Consider the following 23,186-nt stretch of genomic DNA (forward strand, 5'->3'; position numbering starts at 1 on the left):
TACCTGCCAGAAGTTCAAACTGAAAACCTTGATTCTTCTTTTTCTCTCACGCTCCATGATATATTTGTCAAAAATATTGTTGATTCTACTTTAAAATATATCCAAAATTGGATCTTCATACCACCTCCTGCTGCTATCACTGTGGTACAAGTCACCGATACTGATTAACTGGATTAATTCAGTGTAGCTTTTCTCTGTTTCCACCTTTGCTCCCATTCTAGACTCTTACAGAAGCTAGAGGATCTTTAAAAAATATGTTAGATTATGTTATACTCCTAGACAGACCCCTCCAGTGCCTTCCCAAATTCCTCAGAGCAAAAGCTAAAATCCTTACTTTGTCCTAGAAGGTTTCATATAGTCTGTCCTTCTTCACTCACCTCTTTGGCTACATCTCCTATTAGTTTTCTTTCTGTTCACTCTGCCACAGCACCTCTGACACCTCACTAATCCTCCAAAATGCTCCAACTATTCCCATCCCAGGGCCTTTTCACTAAGTCTTGCCCCAGACATCCCCATGTTTTGTGTGCTCCCTCACCTTCTTCTGATCTGTGCTCTGTGATCTTCTTTTCAATGAGATCATCCTTGACTGCCTATTCATTTTTAAAAAGATATTATTTATTTATTTGAGAGAGAGAGTGCATGAGAGAGAGGGAGAGAGAGAGAGAGAGCGTGAGTGAGAGAGCATGGGCATAAGCCAGAGGGAGAGGCAGACAGAAGGAGAAGCAGTCTTCCCGCTGAGCAGGGAGCCTGACGTGGGACTCGATCCCAGGACCCTGAGATCATAAACTGGCTTAACTGACTGAGCCACCCAAGTGCCCCTTGACTGCCTATTTAAATTGCATCCCATCTGTCTTCTCTCCACTGTTTTCCATCTGTCTTGCCTTGATTTTTCTCTATAGTCCTTAGCACTTTTAACATACTGTATAATTTGTTTATGTATTTTATTTGTTGTTCCCCTCACCTGTTTCCAACTAAGTGTATAAGCACCCCATGAACAGGGGGTTTTGTCTGTTTCATTCACTGCTGTATTTTTAACAGCTAGAATAGCCTCTGGTACATAATAGGTGCCCAGTAAGTAGTTATTGATCATATGAATAATATCTTCTGCATTCTTTTTTGAGTGATGGAAAAGGCTGAGCTTTACAAATTATTTTTACACTTTCAGGGTTTAAATACCAGTAGCTGTCCATTAGAGAAGTGGTTCCCAATTTAGTCTGGGATCAGCTGGGTAACTTTTTTGGAAATACATAACAACTGGCCTTACCCCAAGCCAGTGAATCAGAATGTCTAAGGGTGGGGCCTGTTTATCAGTATTTTTTAAAAAGTTCCCCACATGTTTCTAATTTATAGTCAAGTTAGAGTCAGGTGCTTAGATAAATAAGGTGCTTACTTAAATAAGTAAGTGTGGTTGAATGAATGAAAACTCACGACTATCTAGATTTGGACCAGCTCAAGTACTAAGGTTGGATGTCAAGTGTTTGGGATGAGAGCTTGGTCCTGAATAGCACAGCCTGGGAAGGGCTGGTTGGGGAGGGGGAGAGGTGAGGAAGGGGAAGGTGAAGGAGTTGACAGAGGGGACATCCACATACTTGCAGCAAGAAGGGAAGGTTGTTCTTCTGGTCCCTTGGCAGTTGCTGCCAATTGATGAATCCTGTCTAAAAGGCATGGTTACTTTGGGGACTGTCTGGTTAATAATTTGTGTTAGGCAAGCATATTATATTTCCAAGACTCACTAAATTTCCCTCTCTCCAAAGTAATCGAGAAGGCTTTGTGAAGATGGAGTAGGAAGCAGGCAGTTGAATAAATGGCAGGGAGAGAAGAAAACACACTTCCAAGTTATCTGAGTAAAAAGAGTGAAGTGAGACTAGTTTTTTAAAGTAATGAGCACAGCTCTTTGAGTACACTGAGAAAAACCTCTCAAAATTTGGGGAAAGAGATTTCAGCTAGCTGAACAGATTTCAGGAAATGGCAGTGGTAGACAGTGAAGGGCTTTGATAGGCAAGTTCTGGGATTCTTTTTTTGCAGTTGAAATATTTTTGTTTCCTAAAAGTTTCAGAGAAGGTGAGAGACATGGTCAAAGTTATTTAAGGAAGATTAATCTGGCTGGTAATGTGCCAAGGCAGAGTTAGAAGGGACAGCTCTGAGAAGCAGTGCAGTAAAGTATGCTAGAAAGCAGAACGGGATGTGAATAAAATGGCAAAAGATGTCAGATCTAGTAGGAGAATGGCAGAGTGAAACAGACCTTGGGTTTGGAAATAATGCAAAGAGACAGCAGCCCAGTGTGATTAAGAAGGCAGTGGTTGGAAGGAATACATAGAGAAGGTGTCAGAAAATTAACATAGTAGCTACTGTGGTTGTGACAGCATCCAAGACCCTAGGGTCCTTTTTTCATGGTTAGAATTAGAAATTTTTATTGTCAGTGCCGTGATCTCAGGCTGTTTAAAAGCTCTCAGTTCTACCCTGGGGTTCTTGGTTCTATGAGGTGCTGAGAAAATTTTGCCCAGTGTCCTAAATTTGGCTTACCTAGCTCTTATTATCATTTCTGTACTTGAACGCAAGCTTTAATAAAGCTGAGGTTCAGACTGAGGTGACGAGTTGAAGGGGTGCCCTTCATTCTCTCCCTTGTCAAACCAGGTTCTCTAAATGTAGATATCAGACCCTGTCAAGGTGGAGAAGCCGTCCTGTGCTCAGTGACAGAAATTCCCTCTTTGCTCCTTTCTTTTCTGTTCCCAGCAGTCTTAATTTTCCCCCTTTTTTCCTGTTTTTCCCATACAAGACCTGTGCTACAACTCCCTTCCTTTATTACTTGTGTCTCGCTCCCTGTCCTTAATAAGAGACTCTCCCCAAGAGAAACTGCCTTTCTCGGACCCTTCTTTCTCCCTGTGTCTCTACTCTCTCCCATGATCTCTATCTTGGCAGCTGACAGGTATTGGGCAGATAAGTGTGTGGTGCTGATCTACAGGCCCAGTAACTCTGTCATCAGCAAGGCAGCCCGTTTTAACCCTTGACTTCACTCCCTGCAGATTACAACTGATTGCTTCAAAACCCAATCCCAATAAAACCAGCATCTGCGGGGCTGGCAAAAAGTAATTTTAGGACTGGTTGGCATTTGAACATGTTTAACTATGCAGAAGTTTTTACTCTTCTTAAGACTTATCACCTCCAACTAGCTTCACCTCAGTACGTTATCCTTGTTAGCCTGGAACGAACATCCCTGCTGCCTTTGCCAAGGTCCTGTGAGTTCTCTTACCTTGGTTCATCCACCATAGTCAATCTGCACAACTGAGGATTTTGTTTAATGTTTTACTTTTCCAGAGTCTTTTTTTTAAAAGATTTTATTTATTTATTTGACAGAAAGAGATCACAAGTAGGCAGAGAGGCGGGCAGAGAGAGAGAGGGGAAGCCGGCTCCCTGATGAGCAAAGAGCTCAATCCCAGGACCCTGAGATCATGACCTGAGCCGAAGGCAGAGGCTTAACCCACTGAGCCACCCAGGCCCCCTGACTTTTCCAGAGTCTTAAGAGAACTTGGAAGTCATTTGAGGTCTTTTTATAATCCTTCAAGACTCTGTTTCCTAGGTAACATTTTAGTGTCTCATTTTGTACTTAAGTACATACATGGCAGTACCAGTCATTGACTAATTTCAGTCTTTAGCCTGAATTGGTTATAAGTAATATTTTTTCTCAATAAAAGAAGAATTAATCTGAAAGTTGATTATCTACAGTCTACATTCTTTTTTTAAAATTAAATTAAAAATTTTTTTCAGTTCTTTGTTTATGCATCATACCCAGTGCTCCATGCAATATGTGCCGTCCATAATACCCACCATGAAGCTCAGTCTACATTCTGACTTGGGTTTCTTTTAAAATACCTGACTAAATGTTTAAAAATTGGAGTGAAGCATTCAGGAAATCTCTGTTGTAAGTCTTTGTTTATTCAGATCCTCTGTGATTTGTATAACCCAAGACTACTAGTGAATTTTTTTTTTATTAACATATAATGTATTATTTACCCCCTTCACAGCACTCACCATAGCACATACCCTCCCCAATGTCCATAACCCAGCCACACTATCCCTATGCCCCCTACCCCCCAACAACCCTCAGTTTGTTTTGTGAGATTAAGAGTCTCTTATGGTTTGTCTCCCTCTCGATCCCACCTTGTTTCATTTTTTCCCCTCCCTAACCCTCATGGCCCCCCATCCTGCCTCTCAAATTCCTCATATCAGAGAGATCATATAATTGTCTTTCTCTGATTGACTTACTTCGCTCAGCATAATATCCTCTAGTTCCATCCACGTCATTGCAAATTGCAAGATATCATTTCTTTGACGGCTGTGTAGTATTATATTGTATATATATACCACATCTTCTTTATCCATTCATCTGTTGATGATTAATCTGAAAGTTGATTATCATTTGAAAGTTGATTAACATTTGGGTTCTTTCCATAGTTTGGCTTTTGTGGACATTGCTGCTATAAACATTCGGGTGCACTTCGGATCACTACATTTGTATTTCTAGGGTAAATACCCAGTAGTGTGGTTCCTGGGCCGTAGGGTAGCTCTATTTTCAACTTTTTGAGGAACCTCCATACTGTTTTCCACAGTGGCTGCATGAGCTTGCATTCCCAACAACAGTGTAAGAGTGTTCACCTTTCTCCGCATCCTTGCCAACATCTGTCGTTTCCCACTTGTTGATTTTAGCCATTCTGACTGGTGTGAGGTGGTATCTCACTGTGATTTTGATTTGTATTTCCCTACTGCCGAGTGATATTGAGTACTTTTTCATGTGTCTGTTGGCCATCTGTATGTCTTCTTTGCAGAAATATCTGTTCATGTCTTCTGACCATTTCCTTTTTTTTTTTTTAAGATTTTATTTATTTATTTGACAGAGAGAGAGATCACAAGTACACAGAGAGTCAGGCAGAGAGAGAGGGGGAAGCAGGCTCTCTGCTCATCAGCTGAGGCAGATGCGGGGCTCGATCCCAGGACCCTGAGATTATGACTTGAGCCGAAGGCAGTGGCTTAATCCACTGAGCCACCCAGGTGCCCCCTTCTGCCCATTTCTTGATTGGATTATTTGTTCTTTGGGTGTTGAGTTTGATAAGTTCTTTATAGATTTTGGATTCTAGCCTTTTATCTAATGTGTCATTTGCAAATGTCTTCTCCCATTCTGTCAGTAGTCTTTTGGTTTTGTTGACTCTTTCCTTTGCTGTGCAAAAGCTTTTGATCTTGGTGAAGTACCAAGAGTTCATGTTTTCCCTCGCTTTCCTTGCCTTTGGTGATGTTTGTAGGAAGGAAGTTGCTAGGCTGAGGTCGAAGAGGTTGCTGCCTGTGTTCTCCTCAAAGATTTGGATGGATTCCTGTCTCACATTGAGGTCTTTTAACCATTTTGAGTCTGTTTTTGTGTGTGGTGTAAGGAAGTGGTCCAGTTTCATTCTTCTGCATGTGGTTGTCCAGTTTTCCCAGCACCATTTGTTTAATAGACTGTCTTTCTTCCATTGGACATTCTTTCCTACTTCATTGAAGATTAGTCAACCATAGATTGAGGGTCCATTTCTGGCCTTGTTGTTCTGTTCCATTGATCTATGTGTCTGTTTTTGTGCCAGTATCATTCTATCTTGATGGTGACAGCTTTGTAATAGAGCTTGAAGTCTGGAATTGTGATGCCACCAACTTTGGTTTTCTTTTTCAATATTCCTCTGGCTATTCGGGGTCTTTTCTGGTTCCATATAAATTTTAGGATTATTTGTTCCATTTCTTTAAAGACAATTGATGGTATTTTGCTAGGGATTGCTTTAGGTAGCCTAGACATTTTCACAATATTTGTTCTTTCAATCCATGAGCATGGAACGTTTTTCCATTTCTTTGTGTCTTCCTCAGTTTCTTTCATGAGTACTTTATAGTTTTATGAATACAGATTCTTTACCTCTTTGGTTAGGTTTATTCCTATGTATCTTATGGTTTTGGGTGCAATTGTAAATGGGATCGACTCCTTTATTTCTCTTTCTTCTGTCTTGTTGTTGGTGTATAGATATGAAACGGATTTCTGTGCATTGATGTTACCTCTTGTATGAGTTCTAGAAGTTTTGGAGTCGAGCCTTTTGGGTTTTCCACATGAAGTTTCATATCATCTGCAAAGATGTTTGATATCATCTGCAAAGAGTTTGACTTCTTCTTTGCCGATTCGGATGTCTTTTGTTTCTTTTTGTCTGATTGCTGAGGGTAGGACTTCTAGTACTATGTTGCATAGCAACAGTGATAGTGGACATCCCTGCCATGTTCCTGATCTTAGCAGAAAAGCTCTCAGTTCTACCCCATGGAGAATGATATTTGCTGTGGGTTTTTTGTAGATGGCTTTGATGATATTGAGGTATGTACCCTCTGTCCCTACACTTTGAAGAGTTTTGATCATGAAAGGATGCTATACTTTGCCAAATGCTTTTTCAGTATCTATTGAGAGTATTGTATGGTTCTTGTTGTTTCTTTTATTAATGTATTGTATCACATTGATTGACTTGCAGATGTTGAACCAGCCTTGTAGCCCAGGATAAATCCCACTTGGTCGTGGTGAATAATCCTTTTAATGTACTGTTGGACTTTATTGGCTAGTATTTTGGTGAGAATTTTTGCATCTGTGTTCATCCAGGATATTGGTCTGTAATTCTCCTTTTTGATGGGGTCTCTGTCTGGTTTGGGAATCAAGGTAATGCTGGCCTCATCAAATGAGTTTGAATGTTTCCCTTCCATTTCTATTTTTTGAAACAGTTTCAGGAGAATAGGAGCTAATTCTTCTTTAAATGTTTGATAGAATTCCCCTGGGAAGCTATCTGGCCCTGGGTTCTTGTTGGGAGATTTTTGATGACTGCCTCAATCTTCTTACTGGTTCTGGGTCTGTTCAGGTTTTGTTTCTTTGGTTGTTTATATGTCTCCAGGAATGCATTCATTTCTTCCAGATTGTCAAATTTTCTGGCATAATCTTGCTCATAATGTTTTTATAATTGTTTGTATTTTTTTGGTGTTGGTCGTGATCTCTCCTCTTTCATTCCTGATTTTATTAATTTGGGTTCTGTCTCTTTTCTTTTTGGTAAGTCTGCCCAAGGGTTTATCATTATCAGTCTTATTAATTCTTTCAAAGAATCAGCTCCTAGTTTCATTGATCTGTTCTACTGTTCTTTTAGTTTCTATTTCATTGATGTCTGCTCTGGTGTTTATTATTTCTCTTCTTCTGCTGGGTTTAGGCTTTCTTTGCTGTTCTTTCTCCAGCTCCTTTAGGTGTAGGGTTAGGTTGTGTACTTGAGCCTTTTCTTATTTATTGAGAAACGCTTATATTGCTATATACCTTCCTCTCAGGATTGCCTTTGCTTTGTCCCGAAGTTGAACAGTTGTGTTTTCATTTTCATTTGTTTCCATGCAGTTTTTTCAGTGCTTCTTTAATTTCCTGGTTGACCCATTCATTCTTTAGTAGGATGCTCTTTAGCCTCCATGTATTTGAGTTCTTTCCAACTTTCCTCTGTGATCGAGTTCTAGTTTCAGAGCACTGTGGTCTGAAACTATGCAGGGATGATCCCAGTTTTTTGGTAGCTGTTGAGGCCTGATATGTGACCTAGGATGTGATCTATTCTCGAGAATGTTTCCTGTGCATTAGAGAAGAATGTGAATTCTGTTGCTTTGGGATGGAATATTCTGAATATATCTGTGATATCCATGGCGTCCAGTGTGTCATTTAAAGCCTGTATTTCCTTGTTGATCTTTTGCTTGGATGATCTGTCCATTTCAGTAAGGAGAGGTGTTAAAGTCCCCTATTATTATCGTATTATTGTTGATGTGTTTCTTTGATTTTGTTATTAATTGGTTTATATAATTGGCTGCTCCCATTTTAGGGGCATAGTTATTTAAAATTGTTAGCTCTTCTTGTTGGACAGACCCTTTAAGTATGATATAGTGTCCTTCCTCATCTCTTATTGTAGTCTTTGGCTTAAAACCTAATTGATCAGATATAAGGATTGCCACCCCAGCTTTCTTTTGATGTCCATTAGCATGGTGAATTGTTTTCCACCTCCTCACTCTCAACCTGGAAATGTCTTTGGGTCTAAAATGAGTTTTTTATAGACAGCATATGGATGGGTCTTGTCTTTTTATCCATTCTGATACCCTGTGTCTTTTGATTGGGGCATTTAGCCCATTTACATTCAGGATAACTATTGAAGGATATGAATTTAATGCCATTGTATTGCCTGTAAGATGACTGTTACTGTATATTGTTTCTGTTCCTTTTTGGTCTGTTACTTTTAAGCTCTTTCTTTGCTTAGGGGACCCCTTTTAATATTTCCTATAGGATTGGTTTGTTGGTTGCAAATTCTTTTAATTTTTGTTTGTCCTGGAAGCTTTTTATCTCTCCTTCTATTTTCAGTGACAGCCTAACTGAATATAGTATTCTTGGCTGCATATTTTTCTCATTTAGTGCTCTGAATATATCATTCCAGTCCTTTCTGTCCTGCCAGGTCTCTGTATAGATCTGCCACCATCTCTACTATTTCTACCATTGTATGTTACAGACCTCTTGTCCAAGCTGCTTTCAGGATTTTCTCTTTGTCACTAAGACTTGTAAGTTTTACTATTAGATGACAGGGTATGGACCTATTTTTATGGATTTGGGGGGGGTGGTTCTCTGTGCTTCCTGGATTTTGATGGTTGTTTCCTTTGCCGTATGAAGGAAATTCTCTACTATAATTTGCTCCAATATATTTTCTGTCCCAATCTCTCTTTATTCCTCTTCTGGGATCCTGATTATTCTAATATTGTTTTGTCCTTTAGTATCACTTATCTCTTGAATTCTCCCCTCATTGTCCAGTAGTTGTTTGTCTCTCTTTTGCTCAACTTCTTTATTCTCCATCATTTGGTCTTCTATATCACTAATTCTCTCTTCTGCCTCCTTTATCCTAGCAGGAAGAGCCTCCATTTTTTATTGCACCTCATTAATACCTTTATTTCAACTTGGTTAGATTTCAGTTCTTTTATTCCTCCAGAAAGGGATTTTATTTCTCCAGAAAGGGATTCTCTAATATCTTCCATGATTTTTTCAAGCCTAGCTAGCACCTTGAGAATTGTCATTCTGAACTGTAGTTCTGTCATATTACTAATGTCCATGTTGATTAGGTACCCAGGCAACGGTACTGCCTCTTGTTCTTTTTGTGGTGAGTTTTTCCACCTGTCATCTTATCCTGATAAGAAAAGACGAATGAGAGAACAAAATACTAAAAGGGTAGAAACAACCCCAGCGAAATATACACTAACCAAATCAAAAGAGACCAAAACTGGGCGGAGAAGAAAGGGTGAAGAAAAGAAAAGAAAAATATGTGTGTGTATATATATATGTATATGTATATGTATATGTATATGTATTAGACTGGTGAATAGAAGAGAGCCACACACTTGATTTTGGGTGTATTTTGGTCTGTTAGAAGAAGCTACCTCCCAAAACTTTAAAAAAAGAAAAAGTTGTATGTATACAAAAATAAAGGTAAACCTGATGAAGGGATCGAATATGACTGTAAAGATGAAAATTAAGAAAGATTCTAAAAGAGGAATTGATAAGATAAGAAGTTGGTTGAAGAAAATTAAAAAAAAAAAAAGAGGAAAGAATTTGATCAGGCTAGAAACTAGAACAAAGCCATGCACTAAATTTAGAGTATATTTTGATCTATTAGAAGAAATTTTATCTCAAATTTTTAAAGAAAAAAACCCTATATGTACACAAAAATAAGGTTAAATATAATGAAAGGGATAAAATAGACTATAACAATGAAAATTTTAAAAGATTTTTAAAAAGGTATTGATAAAATTGAATAGTTAAAAACTTAAAATAGGAAAGAGGAAAAATTTAAAAAATAGAATAAGAAAAAAATAAAATTAAAAAATTTAACTTTGAATGACTTAAGAATCATGGGAAAAAAGCCATGAATTTTATGTGTCCTAGCTCTGGAATTCTGCAGTTTTCATTGATCAGTGATCTATGTCTTGGTGGGATGTTCTTGCTGATCTTTTCAGGGAAGGGTCTGTTGCAGTGATTCTCAAATGTCTCAAGTGTCTGAGGCAGAATTGCACTGCCCTTTCCAGGTTCAAAGCTACGTAGTCTGCTCGGTTTTGGTCTTGGGAGCTTTTATTCACTGAACACTTTCCGTTGACCTTTGTACAACAGGAATGAAAATGGCAGCCTCCCAATCTCCAGCCCAGAGGAGCTGAGAGCTCAGGGTCCCACTCCTCAGTGCATCCTCAGAGAAAAACAGTTGATCCCCCCTGTCTCCCTTATCTCTGGTCACACTGTCATGCTAACCCAGCCTGTGACTGAGTGTTTCTATTTCTGGCCCTTCTCCCCAAAGTTTGGAGTCTCCAAACCCAGCAGATTCCTGCAACATGCTCCTGCACTGTTCCTCCTAGAGGAGGAAGGATGGGGTCTCTCCAGATTTGCCACTTGTGGAGTCCCTGCTCATAAAGCAGTGGCCCGACTGTGCCTCGGATCATGGTTTAAGGTAGTAACCTGAGTTGAAACCCCACTCCTCAGCTCTGTCTCTGCAGCCGGCTTCCCTGCTCTGATACCTGGGAGCTCTGCCACATTCAGACATCCCTGGTCCTTTTGTGTCCCTGTGGGTCCAGAGACCAACTGTCCAGGGCTCCACCCCCTGCTTAGTCTCTGGAGTGACGACCCTCAGTGGAGCCGACTTCTAAAAGTTCCAATTTTGTGCTTCACTGCTCTTTCACTTGCTAGGAGCCAGCCATTTCCCCCACGGTCTATCTTCCCATCGCTTTGGATTCACTTCTCCACATGTCCTACCTTTCAGAAAGTAGTTATTTTCTGTTCCTGGAATTGCTGCTCTTCTTCTCTTCTATCTCCTGTTGAGTTTATAGGTGTTCAGTATGGTTTGGTTACTATCTAGTTGAATTCCTGGGCCCTGATGGTATTGTAGTCTCCTGCTCCTCCACCATCTTGCTCCTCCCTCTCAAACAATGTTAGCATAATCTTATCAAATGTAGGTACTTAATGTAATATGTTTAACAACTCCCCCACCTATGAGGTTGCTAACTTCTGACTTTCATGAAACATCTGTTAAATAAAAATCTGTTAAATAAAATCTGTTTGATTTTAGTATTTATTGCCTTTCATATATTTACCATAGGTGTCTGCATTCATTTCCAATTTAGTATGTAAAATATTATATGAATGAGTTTGCATGGACTGTCATCTATTTTGAATATTATATGGTGATATTCTACTTTGTAGTAATCCATATAATTTTTGAGAATGAATATAGCATTTACCTTTCTCATCTTTCATTTTATTTATTTCATTAGCTACGAAATCTTTCCAGCTTAGACCTACGTCATATCACTGAACTGGATAATGAAACCGTGATGGAAATTGTCAAGAGGTGCAAAAATCTTAGCTCTCTCAATCTCTGTCTGAACTGGATCATAAATGACAGGTAACCATTATAACATCTTATAAACACTTTTCTAGAGGGAAATGTGTGTTCCATTGACAAATACTAATTATCATTATGATAAGGCATGTCAATTTTAAGGAAAATTTAATGTAGCCATGCCTTTTAAAATAGATATGTTTAAGATCTGAAAACCATCTAGCTGTATACTTTTCATCCATCCATTGTTCATATTTTTGACAAGGTTTTATGTGCTTTGATTCAAATGTTTGCCTGAACAATAATAACAATAGCAGTCTGTCGAATTTTTCTTTGCCACCCATCCAGGTATTTTGCTTATTTGTCACTTTAATATTTTTGCAACTTTGTGGTTGATTTTGCTATCCACTTGTCAAGGAAAATGATTCTGAAAAACTATTTCAAACATGATGCATTAAGATCCTTTCTAAAGGATGATATTTTGTTCTTTGTATTAATGTGGTTTGTTTTGGAAATGGAAGTCATGTGATGCAGAGTTTAACATATAATGTAAAAATGTGTAAAATGTGTAGTTCTCTTCTTATAAACAGTGATGCACCCATTTTTCTTTGAAATATTGCATGAAAGAAAAAAAGATGAAAGAACCCTTGAGAATAGTCTTCTTTTAATGAAAATGAGCACAGAGTAGCACTGTTCCATTACTGTTGATTAATGGAGGTGGGTTCTGAAATATAGGCATGAGATAAGATGCTTGCCCAGTGACTTTTAGGGAAAAATGTGTTTTTTTGAACTCAAGCTCCTAAAATATTTTGCTTTTGAAATAGAAAGTACTGTTTTAGCTAAAATTAGAACCCATTTAGATTTAAAAACTTTTTCATAAATAGGAGCAATGATTTATTAAGTTTGTGTCATATGATGCTTTAAATTTAAAATACTTCCCCCTCCTTTCTTAATTTCCTTTTGTACTTAAAATGAAAGTTACATGGACTCCATTTTCTTCAATTATGGTTAAGTTCTAGTGACATTTTCTTAACTTACTCCACATGACCCTTATGATTATATGATAGCCTTTGACTTGACTCTTTCTTAGTAAAACTTTCTAATCTAGTCACGTGGTCATCATTTATAAAAGGTGTTTATTGGTCTTGAGTAATAGTCATATGAACTACATCTATAAAATCTATAGAGAACTGATAAAAATTTAAAAAATGAAGTTCTTCCGTATAATCAGCATTCTTCTACAGTCGATTATATGACAAGCTGAAATAATCTTTTAATATTTTTCATAGCATCTAATAAGATAAAGTACATAAATAAACATTATCCTGTGGTGCTTTGCATTAGTTTAATATTGAGATTAACTGCTTAGTAATGTATTGAATTAAAAGGAAAAAACTGTTTCTGCAACAAAATGATAATGAAAATGATTGCCTCTTATTACACAACAGTTTTCTGTGTACTTGACACATGTAGAAAAATAAGTAATTAAAGAATACAAGGTTAAATAAGAAGCAGTCCATATATGATTAGAAGAGTTTTCTTCTAAGAAATAAACATTTTGCTTAGGTTTATATCATTTACATAGAGATAGGGATTTCTAATCTTCTAGCTCTTCAAATGCTTAGTCATAAGTGAGTATTTACAAATGAGAACGTGGGCAGCCCTCACTTTGCCTTTCTTTCCCTTTGTTAGGCTCTATGTATTCAAAGCTCTTGTTATTCCAATAATTTTTTCCTACTTAACTGTGATGGTTATTTGATATTTGATCCTAAATATATATACTGTAGAGATTTATTTGCAAGGAATGAAAGTGTGTTTTTATGTTTTTAATGGAAAAGTTTGGATTAATTGAGAAAACATGCATTTTAATGAGGCTGAGCAGTAGAGTTTTAAAAATCAGACTCTTTTAGGTTTTAATTACACTACTTGCACTTATCCTGTGTACTGTAATAGAAGTTTCAAACATTAAAACCCACTTTGCAGTATCATCTAAATTACTCATCTCATTGTTCTTGCCATACTCTATCAGTAAGCTAAGTAATATTTGTAATTATATTGGTATAAATCTAGGACTTCCCATCAGACTTAATTATAATTTCAGCACTTAGCTGAGATGGGTTAGTCACCTTTCATATAGAGGGCACTGGAATGCACTAATGCATTTAGCCCATCAATTAACATGTTTTACATGTTCATTATTCTTATCCTCTAGTAAATCAGGGAGCATTTATTAACCCCCTACTAAATACAAGGTACTGTGTCTCAAACTCTAGGGCAGTGAGTCTCTCCTGTTCTCAAAGGTGCTCTCTTGAGGTGACATAAGACTTAATGAGTGAGATAATAGTGGGCCTTGTAAGGATAGAGGGGAAGAAAGTAACCTTTATTGCCCAGGTAATCGATAGGCACTTTACATGTGTTATCATTTAATCCTTTCAACATCTTTTTGTTTAGTGGAAGGTCATAATATTCCTATTAAATGTAGACCATCTGTATGACTATTCTTCAGCTTTGCCAACGGATGTATTTTTCCATCGTTGCTGCTTTAAAAACCAGGTGATGACAAAGAAGAAAAAGCAAATGGTGGTTGATGTGTCAATTTTCGATTTCATAGTTGGGAATCACACATAACTAACATTTATGTAAAATTCTTAGTCATTTTAAAAGTAATATACTTATTTCTTTCATAATAAAAATATAATAGAAACTTTTGATGTTATTTTATACATTGCAAATATGAAAAGGATCTGTGTTTAATGCTGCTGGTTTGAATAGGATTCCTTACACGAAGATAAACTTTGATAGATCTTTAGATATAAGATATATCTTGGACTTTAAAAGTTCTTATCTGTAAACTTTCTTTTGAAGTTCAAAATTTTAAAATATGTAATAATTGAAGGATGCTAGAGTTATGCTCTTGATATCTTTTAGCATTTTGTGGTTCTTCAACTGATGTGTATGACTAAGACATGCTGTTCTTTATCTTTGTTTTTCTAAAAACATTTTTTGTGTTTACAGAGTTAAACAGCATGATATTTTCTTGTATTCAGAAGGATGGTCTAGTAGTCATTTGACATTTACCATTGCTTTTGAGTACAAATAAAATCCAAGTGGTTTATGAAAAGAGGACACTGACTATTTCTATCAGTGACTTAAATTAAACATCTGGTTGTTATATCTCTTCTACTGTCTCTGACTTTAAGTTTATTGAAATGTTTATTTGTATTTGATATAAATCTTTTGTTTTTTCACATCCAGTTTGGTCTTCACCATTTCTGTATGTTTGGCACAGAGTCCAAAAGCAGCCTGCTTTGGATGTAACAAGCTGATAATGTGAAAAACTGAATGGTTATTAGCATCTATAGTGATAGCCATATAATGGTTCTTTTGTTCTTTTTTGCTAGGAAGAATTAAATGAAATCTAACAGGTCTTTAAAGAAACTATTTAAAAATTTTTAATTGGCTATCAAAGAGGGAATTAGTCTCTCCATTTTCAGTTTTTAATATTAGTTGTGAGAAAAGTTCAATCACATGATCCATATACTCATTATCAAATATTTCATCCATTCATTAACTGTTGACCATGCTTGCTAATGAATCAGGATAACAATGTAAGAAAAGTGAAAATTTCTCTAGCATCCATCAGCTAACATTACAAAACATAACAAATACCAGACTGGATGTTGTAATAGGTTATGTTGCCAAGTAGTTGAACTTCCCTAGCTAGCAATTTATTCTTTGAATTTTCAGTTTAAAAAAAAGAATGTATTGAGCTTGTTGAACATCAGTAACTAAGGACACTTTTTTTAAAGAGTTAATTTTGCTGTGTGAATATTATATGTATGTTAAAGGAGCTTTATATCAGTAGACATTCTAAAATTTGGAGAATTTTAAATCTTAGACTATTGTGACCAGTTTCTTTCAAATATAAATAACATGTATAATACACTGCCGTTTCACTTTATATGTACTGGTGTTTCTCTTAAAATAAAGTTTTTTGATAAGACCAATTGAAATTGCAAACTGTTGGGCTATGGCTGAATCCCATCCATGAAGTCGTTTTGTTTGGCTTATAGTGTATTTAAAAAGTTGAACAGTTGCCAACACTTTAAAAATTGGGATAGTTTGCATAAGATTCTGAAGTTGGGCTCGATCTTGGAGAAATTGCAGATCTAGCAACACTAGACTCATTCTTTCCAGGATGAGGAATAGGCTCTTCTCTCTGGTCATTCTCCAGTCCTTCACCATTCACTCAGCATGATTCATTCTCCTGTATCATCTGACTATCCCTAGTCTACATACTAAACTCTCCTTTATCAAAAATCAAGAATGTAGAGGTTTTTTTGTTTGTTTGTTTGGTTTTTAGATATTTCTTATTTCAAAACAAGTAGTTCTCTTTAAAACGAGTCTGATAAAACATATCAACAGATAATAGTTAATTGGTCTCCCTATGTTAGTTCTTCATTATTTTAGACATCAGAACTTTGGCCAATGTGTGGAAGTTATAACAAGAAAAAGAATTCAGCTTTAAATGAGTTAAAAACTTTATTTTCATCCACTGCCATCCAAAATGCACATCTCCACTTAGTGTTCAAACAAGAGTGTTAATCAAAAAGTCTCCTGAATTACAAAGAGAGCTGAGCTGGTTTATAAAAATCCCTCCAACTTCAAGGCTGTGATTTAAAATTATTTATTTTAAAATGTACTTATTTCCAGTGACTCATGACTTCTTTGTTGATAGCACTAAGAAAAATCTTAACACTATTCTTTCTCTTTTTCTTCTTCTGTGTGTAATCCTTTCTAGTCTTTTAGGTGTACTTAGGTTGAAGTGGTAGAATGACAGATTACTCCACACCCCTTTCTGGGAGACTGACAGTGCCCTGGCTCATGGAAAACTCAATGAGGCTTTCTATAAAGATTTTTCTAACTCCCTTGATCTTCTCTGGATGTTTATTCTGTTTCTTCTTTCAAATTTCCATTGATTCAATAAAAAACGGTGACATTTAGAAATAAAGTTCAGAGAGGATTTGAGCAGGTGTTGGTGATATAAACTATTTGCTGAGTGCCCATTGTGTTTTATTTCCAAGAATTGTTTTGTGAACATATGCTATATATTGTATTTATAAGTGTTCGTGGACTGGGCGGATAATCTGCCATCTTCCTGTGAATGTCATGTCACAGTGGACTTAGAATTTTATTTCATTTCAATCCCCTAATATTACTTAATTCTCCTAGAGACTGAGGTTTAAAGATTGCCCAAGGGGGACAAACCTATCCATTAAATCCAGCAGGCATAGTTGAATTTGAGTTTGAGAATATTTTGTTTTCTATTAAAGTTAAGTGGTCTGGAGGAGAGGAATACTTTTCACCTTGGCATATTGACTGTGGAGTTTGAACAATTTTCTCATATAAAAGTCTGAAAACTTGGAAATCAAGAGGTGGCAAAAATAACACTGACTTTTGAAGCACCTCTGTGCCGGTGTTTATAGAGCTCTGTCCCCGCCTGTGTGGAACGTGGAGCAGTCTGTCTTAATACTTTTGGTACCTAATAAAGTGGCTGGGCTGGTCAGCTGGAGCTTTTGTAAAACTGAATTCTAGCTTATTTTTGTAATCTACTGCATAATTTTATACTTTCTATGATATTTATTCGTATCTTTGCAAAAAGAATAAGAGATATTTTATTGAGTTCTGAGGGCATTATAGAGACAGGATGGAGTCTTTCTGGGCTAGTGACACTTGTTTAATTTTGGCATATTTTTTGACACTCTCTTTTATATTTACAATCATTTCTAAGACCATCCCTGGAAGAATAGCAGGTATTAGACCAACTACTATTAAGGTTCTCAAACCATCTGTAAAAATATGTCTTCTGTGTCTTTCTACAGAAGGACCCTCTCTTTAAAATTATGATTGGTTCTAGGAGCATCTGAATGGCTCAGCCATTAGAGCATGTGACCCTCAATCTTGGGGTTGTGACTTCGAGCACTGTGTTGGGCATAGAGCTTAGTAAACAACCAAACCAACCAACCAGCCCCTAATTTGTTCTTGTAATGCTAGAAAGGTCAGAGTGTATAGTATTATCTCTCTCTCTCTCTCTCTGTTTTGTTTTTTTATTTTTATTTTTTGGACTGAGGATAATAATGATAGCTAATAAAAGCTATATCATTTATTATAATATGTGCTATACATTGTGCTAAGTGTTTATAGACATTTTTTCAGTTAGTCTTTACAACAACCCTGAGGAAGAAATTTACCCGATTTCCAAATGAAAGAATTAAGGTTCAGAGAGGTTAGGTAACTTACAAGTAGTTACTGGTGGAATTAAGACTGGAATCCATTTTAGTATGTCTGCAAAGTCTGAGGTCTAATCACGGAGGTCTCATGTTCCCTCAGTACCTTATTCTTTTTTTTTTTTTTAAAGATTTTATTTATTTATTTGAGAGAGAGAGACAGTGAGAGAGAGCATGAGCGAGGAGAAGGTCAGAGAGCGAAGCAGACTCCCCATGGAGCTGGGAGCCCGATGTGGGACTTGATCCCGGGACTCCAGGATCACGCCCTGAGCCGAAGGCAGTCGTCCAACCAACTGCGCCACCCAGGCGTCCCCCTCAGTACCTTATTCTGCCTCAGACCTAGAATGTTACCTTCTCTCGTCTATATGGGATATCTGAGAGGTGACAAGTTTTAGATATCTTACATAGAGTTGTAGATTTTCGAAAGAGCTAATTTTGTAATGAAAAGCAGTTCTTCCCCAACAATCCCATTTGTAAATGCTCTTCATTTCTCACTAAGTTCCTTGAGGTAAAGTAGAAAGTCTTGCCCATTTTTGTGTCTTGTACCACACCTGGTTCACAGTTGGTATTGAAAAGAATTTCACAAATGAATTTTGAATAGGTATTTAAGCATATGACACACATTTTTTTAAATTATAATTTTAAATTTAAATTCAAGTTGGTTAAGATATAGTGTATTATTAGTTTCTTGGGTAGAATTTAGTGATTCATCAGTTGCATAGAACATCCAGTGCTCATTACAAATGCTCTCCTTAATGCCCATCACCCAATTACCCCATCCCCTTACAACCTTCCCTCCAGCAACCCCCAGTTTGTTCCCTAGTTAAGACTCTCTGATGGTTTGCCTCTCTCTCTGCTTTTATTTTATATTTCCTTCCCTTCCCCTGTGTTCATCATTTTTGTTTCTTAAATTCCATCTATGAGTGAAATTATATGATATTTGTCTTTCTGACAGATTTATTTTTGTAAATATTTTATTATCTGTAAATGCTCCCTGTCAGTTGTAGCAAACACTTAACCATTGCAGAGTAAAAGAGAATACTGGGTGTATACTTTGAGTAAGTTGTCACTGAGTTAAAAGAAAGAAGTTAACTTTACTGACGGTTTCAGTACCTTTGGTAAGGTATATTTGCTATAACTAATTGGTATAGTCTCCCCTAGTATATGTAGTTTTTCAAATAGCTGATGACAGTTTTGTGAAAAACATGAAGTTTCTCTGATAAAATGATTTGTGCATCTATCCTTAGATGAAATTTTTAGTGCATTCAAATTCAAGGAACTTTTTCATTATTTGGTACACAGTAATATTGGCTATTGGTTCTTTTAGTACTTCTGGTAACTAAGTGACATTTTAAAGGAAATATTAATTTATATATATTCTGGAGTATTTAATCTAATAAAATCCCTTGAAAGAAAAATCTGTATGAGATGTTTAAGTCTCAGCTTGGTTTGATTTTTAACTCCAATTCTGGAGAAAGATTGGAAGCTGGATTTGATGTAGATGAATTTGTCTTTTTGGTTCTCCATGTTCACATTTTATTGTCTTAAAAATAATGTGAATTTTTATGATAGTTCTGACATACAATGGTAATTTTAAATTTCTGCTTTGTCTTTGGTTCCTATTGAGCAGTAATATACAAGTAAACATTTCTACAAATGATAATTAATAGAGCTTCTATAGAATCATATCTTTAACTTTTCTTGATATACTACTCTGCTGCTGTTGCTTTTGTGTTTTTCAGGCAATATATATGTGAGTAAACATATGCTAGTCATTTCATTTGGGGGATTAAAAAATATGTCTTACATGGTATGAAATCAGAATTCATGATCAAATTATGGGAGGAATGGGACATGTTTTATATGATGATGAATGCAGTGTCGTATACTCATGGATTTGGAGGTTTCCTAACCTCAAACCTGTTTTAAAATGATCAACAGTGAAGAAAAATCGTCATTTATTGATGAAAATGGTAATAACTTATTGTTTGTTTGGACAAACTTAGGAACATCCCTCCTTCTCCAGTTCCCCTGGGAGTTGTCTTATTCTTAATCCACAACCAGAAATGGTAATTAAAATAACTTGCTGTTGTCAAAATTTTTGAATGTATGATAAATGAAGCCCAGTAAATAGTGAAAATATGAGAAAGGTGATTAAACCTGACAATTTTCCTGTAAAAGGCTTGAGATGATAAATATCTCCTGTGATTAGTTATTAATTTAGTGCAGGGGATTTGCTTTAGCCTAAAATATTTTATGAACTGTGGCGTAAAGAAATATTTTGGAAGATGGGTACACATATGTTTAACCAGAGGAGAAATTGCTGGAATTTGATTAGTAATAATTAAAAATCACAGACCTAACACATATGTGGCTGGGTTATTTTCTGTGTGACAGTCCTTTCAGAAATTAAGAAAGAAGACATGAAGATGTGAAGACAGGAAGAATGACAGAGTACTTTCTGCTTGAGCCCTTTGCCTCATGAAAACGGAAGGTTTTTACGTTTGTTACTCCCCAACTGATAAAATATTTCACTTAAGGTAGTATAAAATAACTCCTCACTTACTGGAGTTGGAAGAGCAAACTTGTTCCAGTAACCGTTATAGTTCCATTACCGATAATTTCCCTCAAAGTGAATGTGAGTTTCTTTTAAAAAAAGATGAAATAATAATGGCTGTTGTAATGAAGAGCTGCATCATGTTCCTGTCTGGCCGAATCTGCAGCAGTCACTCGGCTGGTGGCATCTATCATTTTGTGGCTGCATAATGTTTTGTGTAGGAGTTTTTCTCCTGGTAAGGAGGACCTGTGTCTTAATCCTGGGCCCCCTGCCCCCATCTCAGCCCCTGGCACCTCGCATAGGGCCCAGCTCAGAGAAGTAATTTAATACCTGCGTGGTGAGAGAATTCTAAATGCTGCTTTTGTAGGATGTATAAATCTGCTTTTTAAATTTGGCTTGAACTCTGGCTGAAATCCAGGCAATTGGTTCAAATGCCCTCTTTCTTCCAGATTTATTTATTTCAGAATAAAGTTGATATGTAATAAGGTGAGGATTTAATGTCATTGTCTGGCTTCAGATAGAGCTTGCTTTATGTATTGCATGCTATTTGTCTGAAAGCCATGGCCTCCCTTTTTGAACGATAAGTCGGATTTTAATATTGAATTGTTGGGTTTGCCTTTTTAATAGGGTCTTTGAAATACTTCTAAATGAAGAACCAGCAATTTCACTTTCCTTTCATATGTAATGATACCTTGTGTTAATTGAAAAGAAGCAGAGGAGACAGTTACAGCTTTTTTTCTGCTTCTTGGTGAGAAAAGTATGGCTGTCTGAGAAAAAAATTGCAAGTTTTTCCTTAACTCTTCCTGTAGCCCTTTTAAGTGCTGCTCTTGAAAGTATGTTTAATATTTGGTTAATTGCTACTATGAACCTAAACATACTGATTAAGGCCAGGTTCACATTAGAGCAATTATCTGGTTAATTGCTCTGGTGCAAAAATAGGCTAAAAAATCATCAGAACATCAAGTTGTGAAAGCACTGGCAGGAGTTTCAAAACCACCAAGCATACCTACTGCAAATCACATCAGCAAAGCAATTAATTTAGGCTAATTGCTTTTCTGTTTGTTCAAGATGCACTTTGGAACTGTCTTTTGAAATCGTGGCAATTAAGATTAGTAAGCAGTATAATTAAAGAATGTTAGAATAGTCACTATTTTTCAAAAGTGATAACTATTCCATATGAACCTATATAGTGTATCACTGGTGAAGTACTTTTGAAATAATTAAAGCAAAATGAGAGTGTTTTAGATATTTACAAGATTTCCTGTAAAAATAAATTGAGAAGTAGAGTACCTGTACAGGAGCTGTAGTTATCTTTAATCTGGAGTTATCTTTAATCTGTAATTATCAATTAGAATTATCTAATTTCAGACGAGATCGGGCGCGTTCAGGGTGGTATGGCTATCTAATTTCAATATGCATGCTAAATTGCCTTGTTCACGCAGGAGGAGACAAAACTTCACCACCAAAGATGGTACCGGCTAGTGATATTTCTCTAGCTGAATGTGTATTTGGCTTCTTATGTGGCTTCTCATAAAATAATCAGGACTTTTAAAGGTCTTAAAAACCAGCTTCATGTTATTGAAGTTTTTCTATTATTGAGTATTAAAATTTTGGCAGCATCAATTTGTCTAAAATTGAAAACTACTTGAGTTTCCAACTGTTTCTCTATGAAGCAATGTTATAACAGATTCTCAGCTGAAAAAAATGGCAAGTTAAGAAATCGGTTCTTCATTGGAAAAATGTAGAAATGTCAGTGGGGGGATTAGCCATTCCCCAAACTGCTTCTCTGCTCACCATATTGTCAAACAGCAAGAAGCTCTTTTTTTCACCTCTCTCCTTCCATAAGGAGCAATTCTTATCATGCGGTGTGTTTAGTGGCATATCCTGCTCCATGAAATTCTCTGAAACAAACAGATTTTATTGTATTAAGGACTGTGGCTCTCAAGATAAATCTTTTGGAGACATACATCTTAAAGGAAGTCTTGGTAGCAATTATCATTTTGTGACTTTCTATGGCTGTGATAAGAAAGTGAGAAAGATATTTGTCAAAATGAGATTTGACAATAAATTAAAGATGTATTTTAGGTTTTGTTTTGGCATTCTACTTTTTGTTTCATAGAAGATATAAAAATTATTTTCTTTAATTTACTTCTTCTTACTTTATCTTTCCTTAATTTGGTATGAATGGATCTCTGGGCCTAGCCAATTAACTGCATCACAAAACTGAACTTTCCTTAGTGATCGTTTTCATGAAGAAGAACAAAACTATATATACTTTTTACAGTGACATATTTTTCTTCATTTTCTTTTACATATTACATAGTTTCTAGAAATACTTTGCACTTGATCCTGATTTCTGGGTGTTGCTATTTGTTGTAAAATCTTCAATTAGAGAGCTGCTTGTTGAAGATAAACTGTTAAATCAGATGAAAATAAATTTATTGAATTAAGCCAATAGAGAAGTGTTGAAAACCCTTAGCCCGGAAAAGCAACCAAAGAAACCTACATTATGGTATGAGTCACTGGGACCAGGTTGTTTGTCATTTGAAATCTGTCATTGAAGCAGTAGAACAGATGTTACTCTTGTTTGGGGTAAATTCAAACTAGCACTTCCTTGGCCTTCAGAACTTAAACTCTGCAATTATCTAATGTTGAAAGATAGCATAGGTGCTATACAAATTTGTCACTCTTTTGCAGACTTTAGAACATTGCAAATTACAGCCACAAGTTTTCCCCATCCCTGTACGCATGCTTTTGCACACTGTGACATTGCCTTGCTCCCATCAACAGGTGGCACCAATTTCACTATCCTCCCACATCTAGCCTGGCTTTGAGACTTTCTTTGACCAGTAGTAGTATGTAGTCTAATTTATGTTGTGGAAGTCCTAAGCTTTGATTTCAAGAGCCCTTGCAACTTCTGTT

At 36.4% G+C, this 23,186-nt stretch overlaps 1 protein-coding gene across 2 annotated transcripts in view; it reads left to right on the forward strand.

Moving 5' to 3' along the window:
- The window catches only part of FBXL17 (F-box and leucine rich repeat protein 17), a 506,779-nt gene that overhangs the window by 181,717 nt on the left and 301,876 nt on the right, over positions 1-23,186 (forward strand). For both annotated transcript variants that reach the window (XM_044264392.1, XM_044264400.1), the window contains exon 6: positions 11,353-11,483. In XM_044264392.1, the coding sequence (XP_044120327.1) occupies positions 11,353-11,483 (131 nt within the window). The remainder of the gene's footprint in view (positions 1-11,352; positions 11,484-23,186) is intronic.

This window comes from Neovison vison, chromosome 1, assembly GCF_020171115.1.
Source record: "Neovison vison isolate M4711 chromosome 1, ASM_NN_V1, whole genome shotgun sequence".
Classification (NCBI taxonomy): Eukaryota; Metazoa; Chordata; class Mammalia; order Carnivora; family Mustelidae; genus Neogale; species Neogale vison.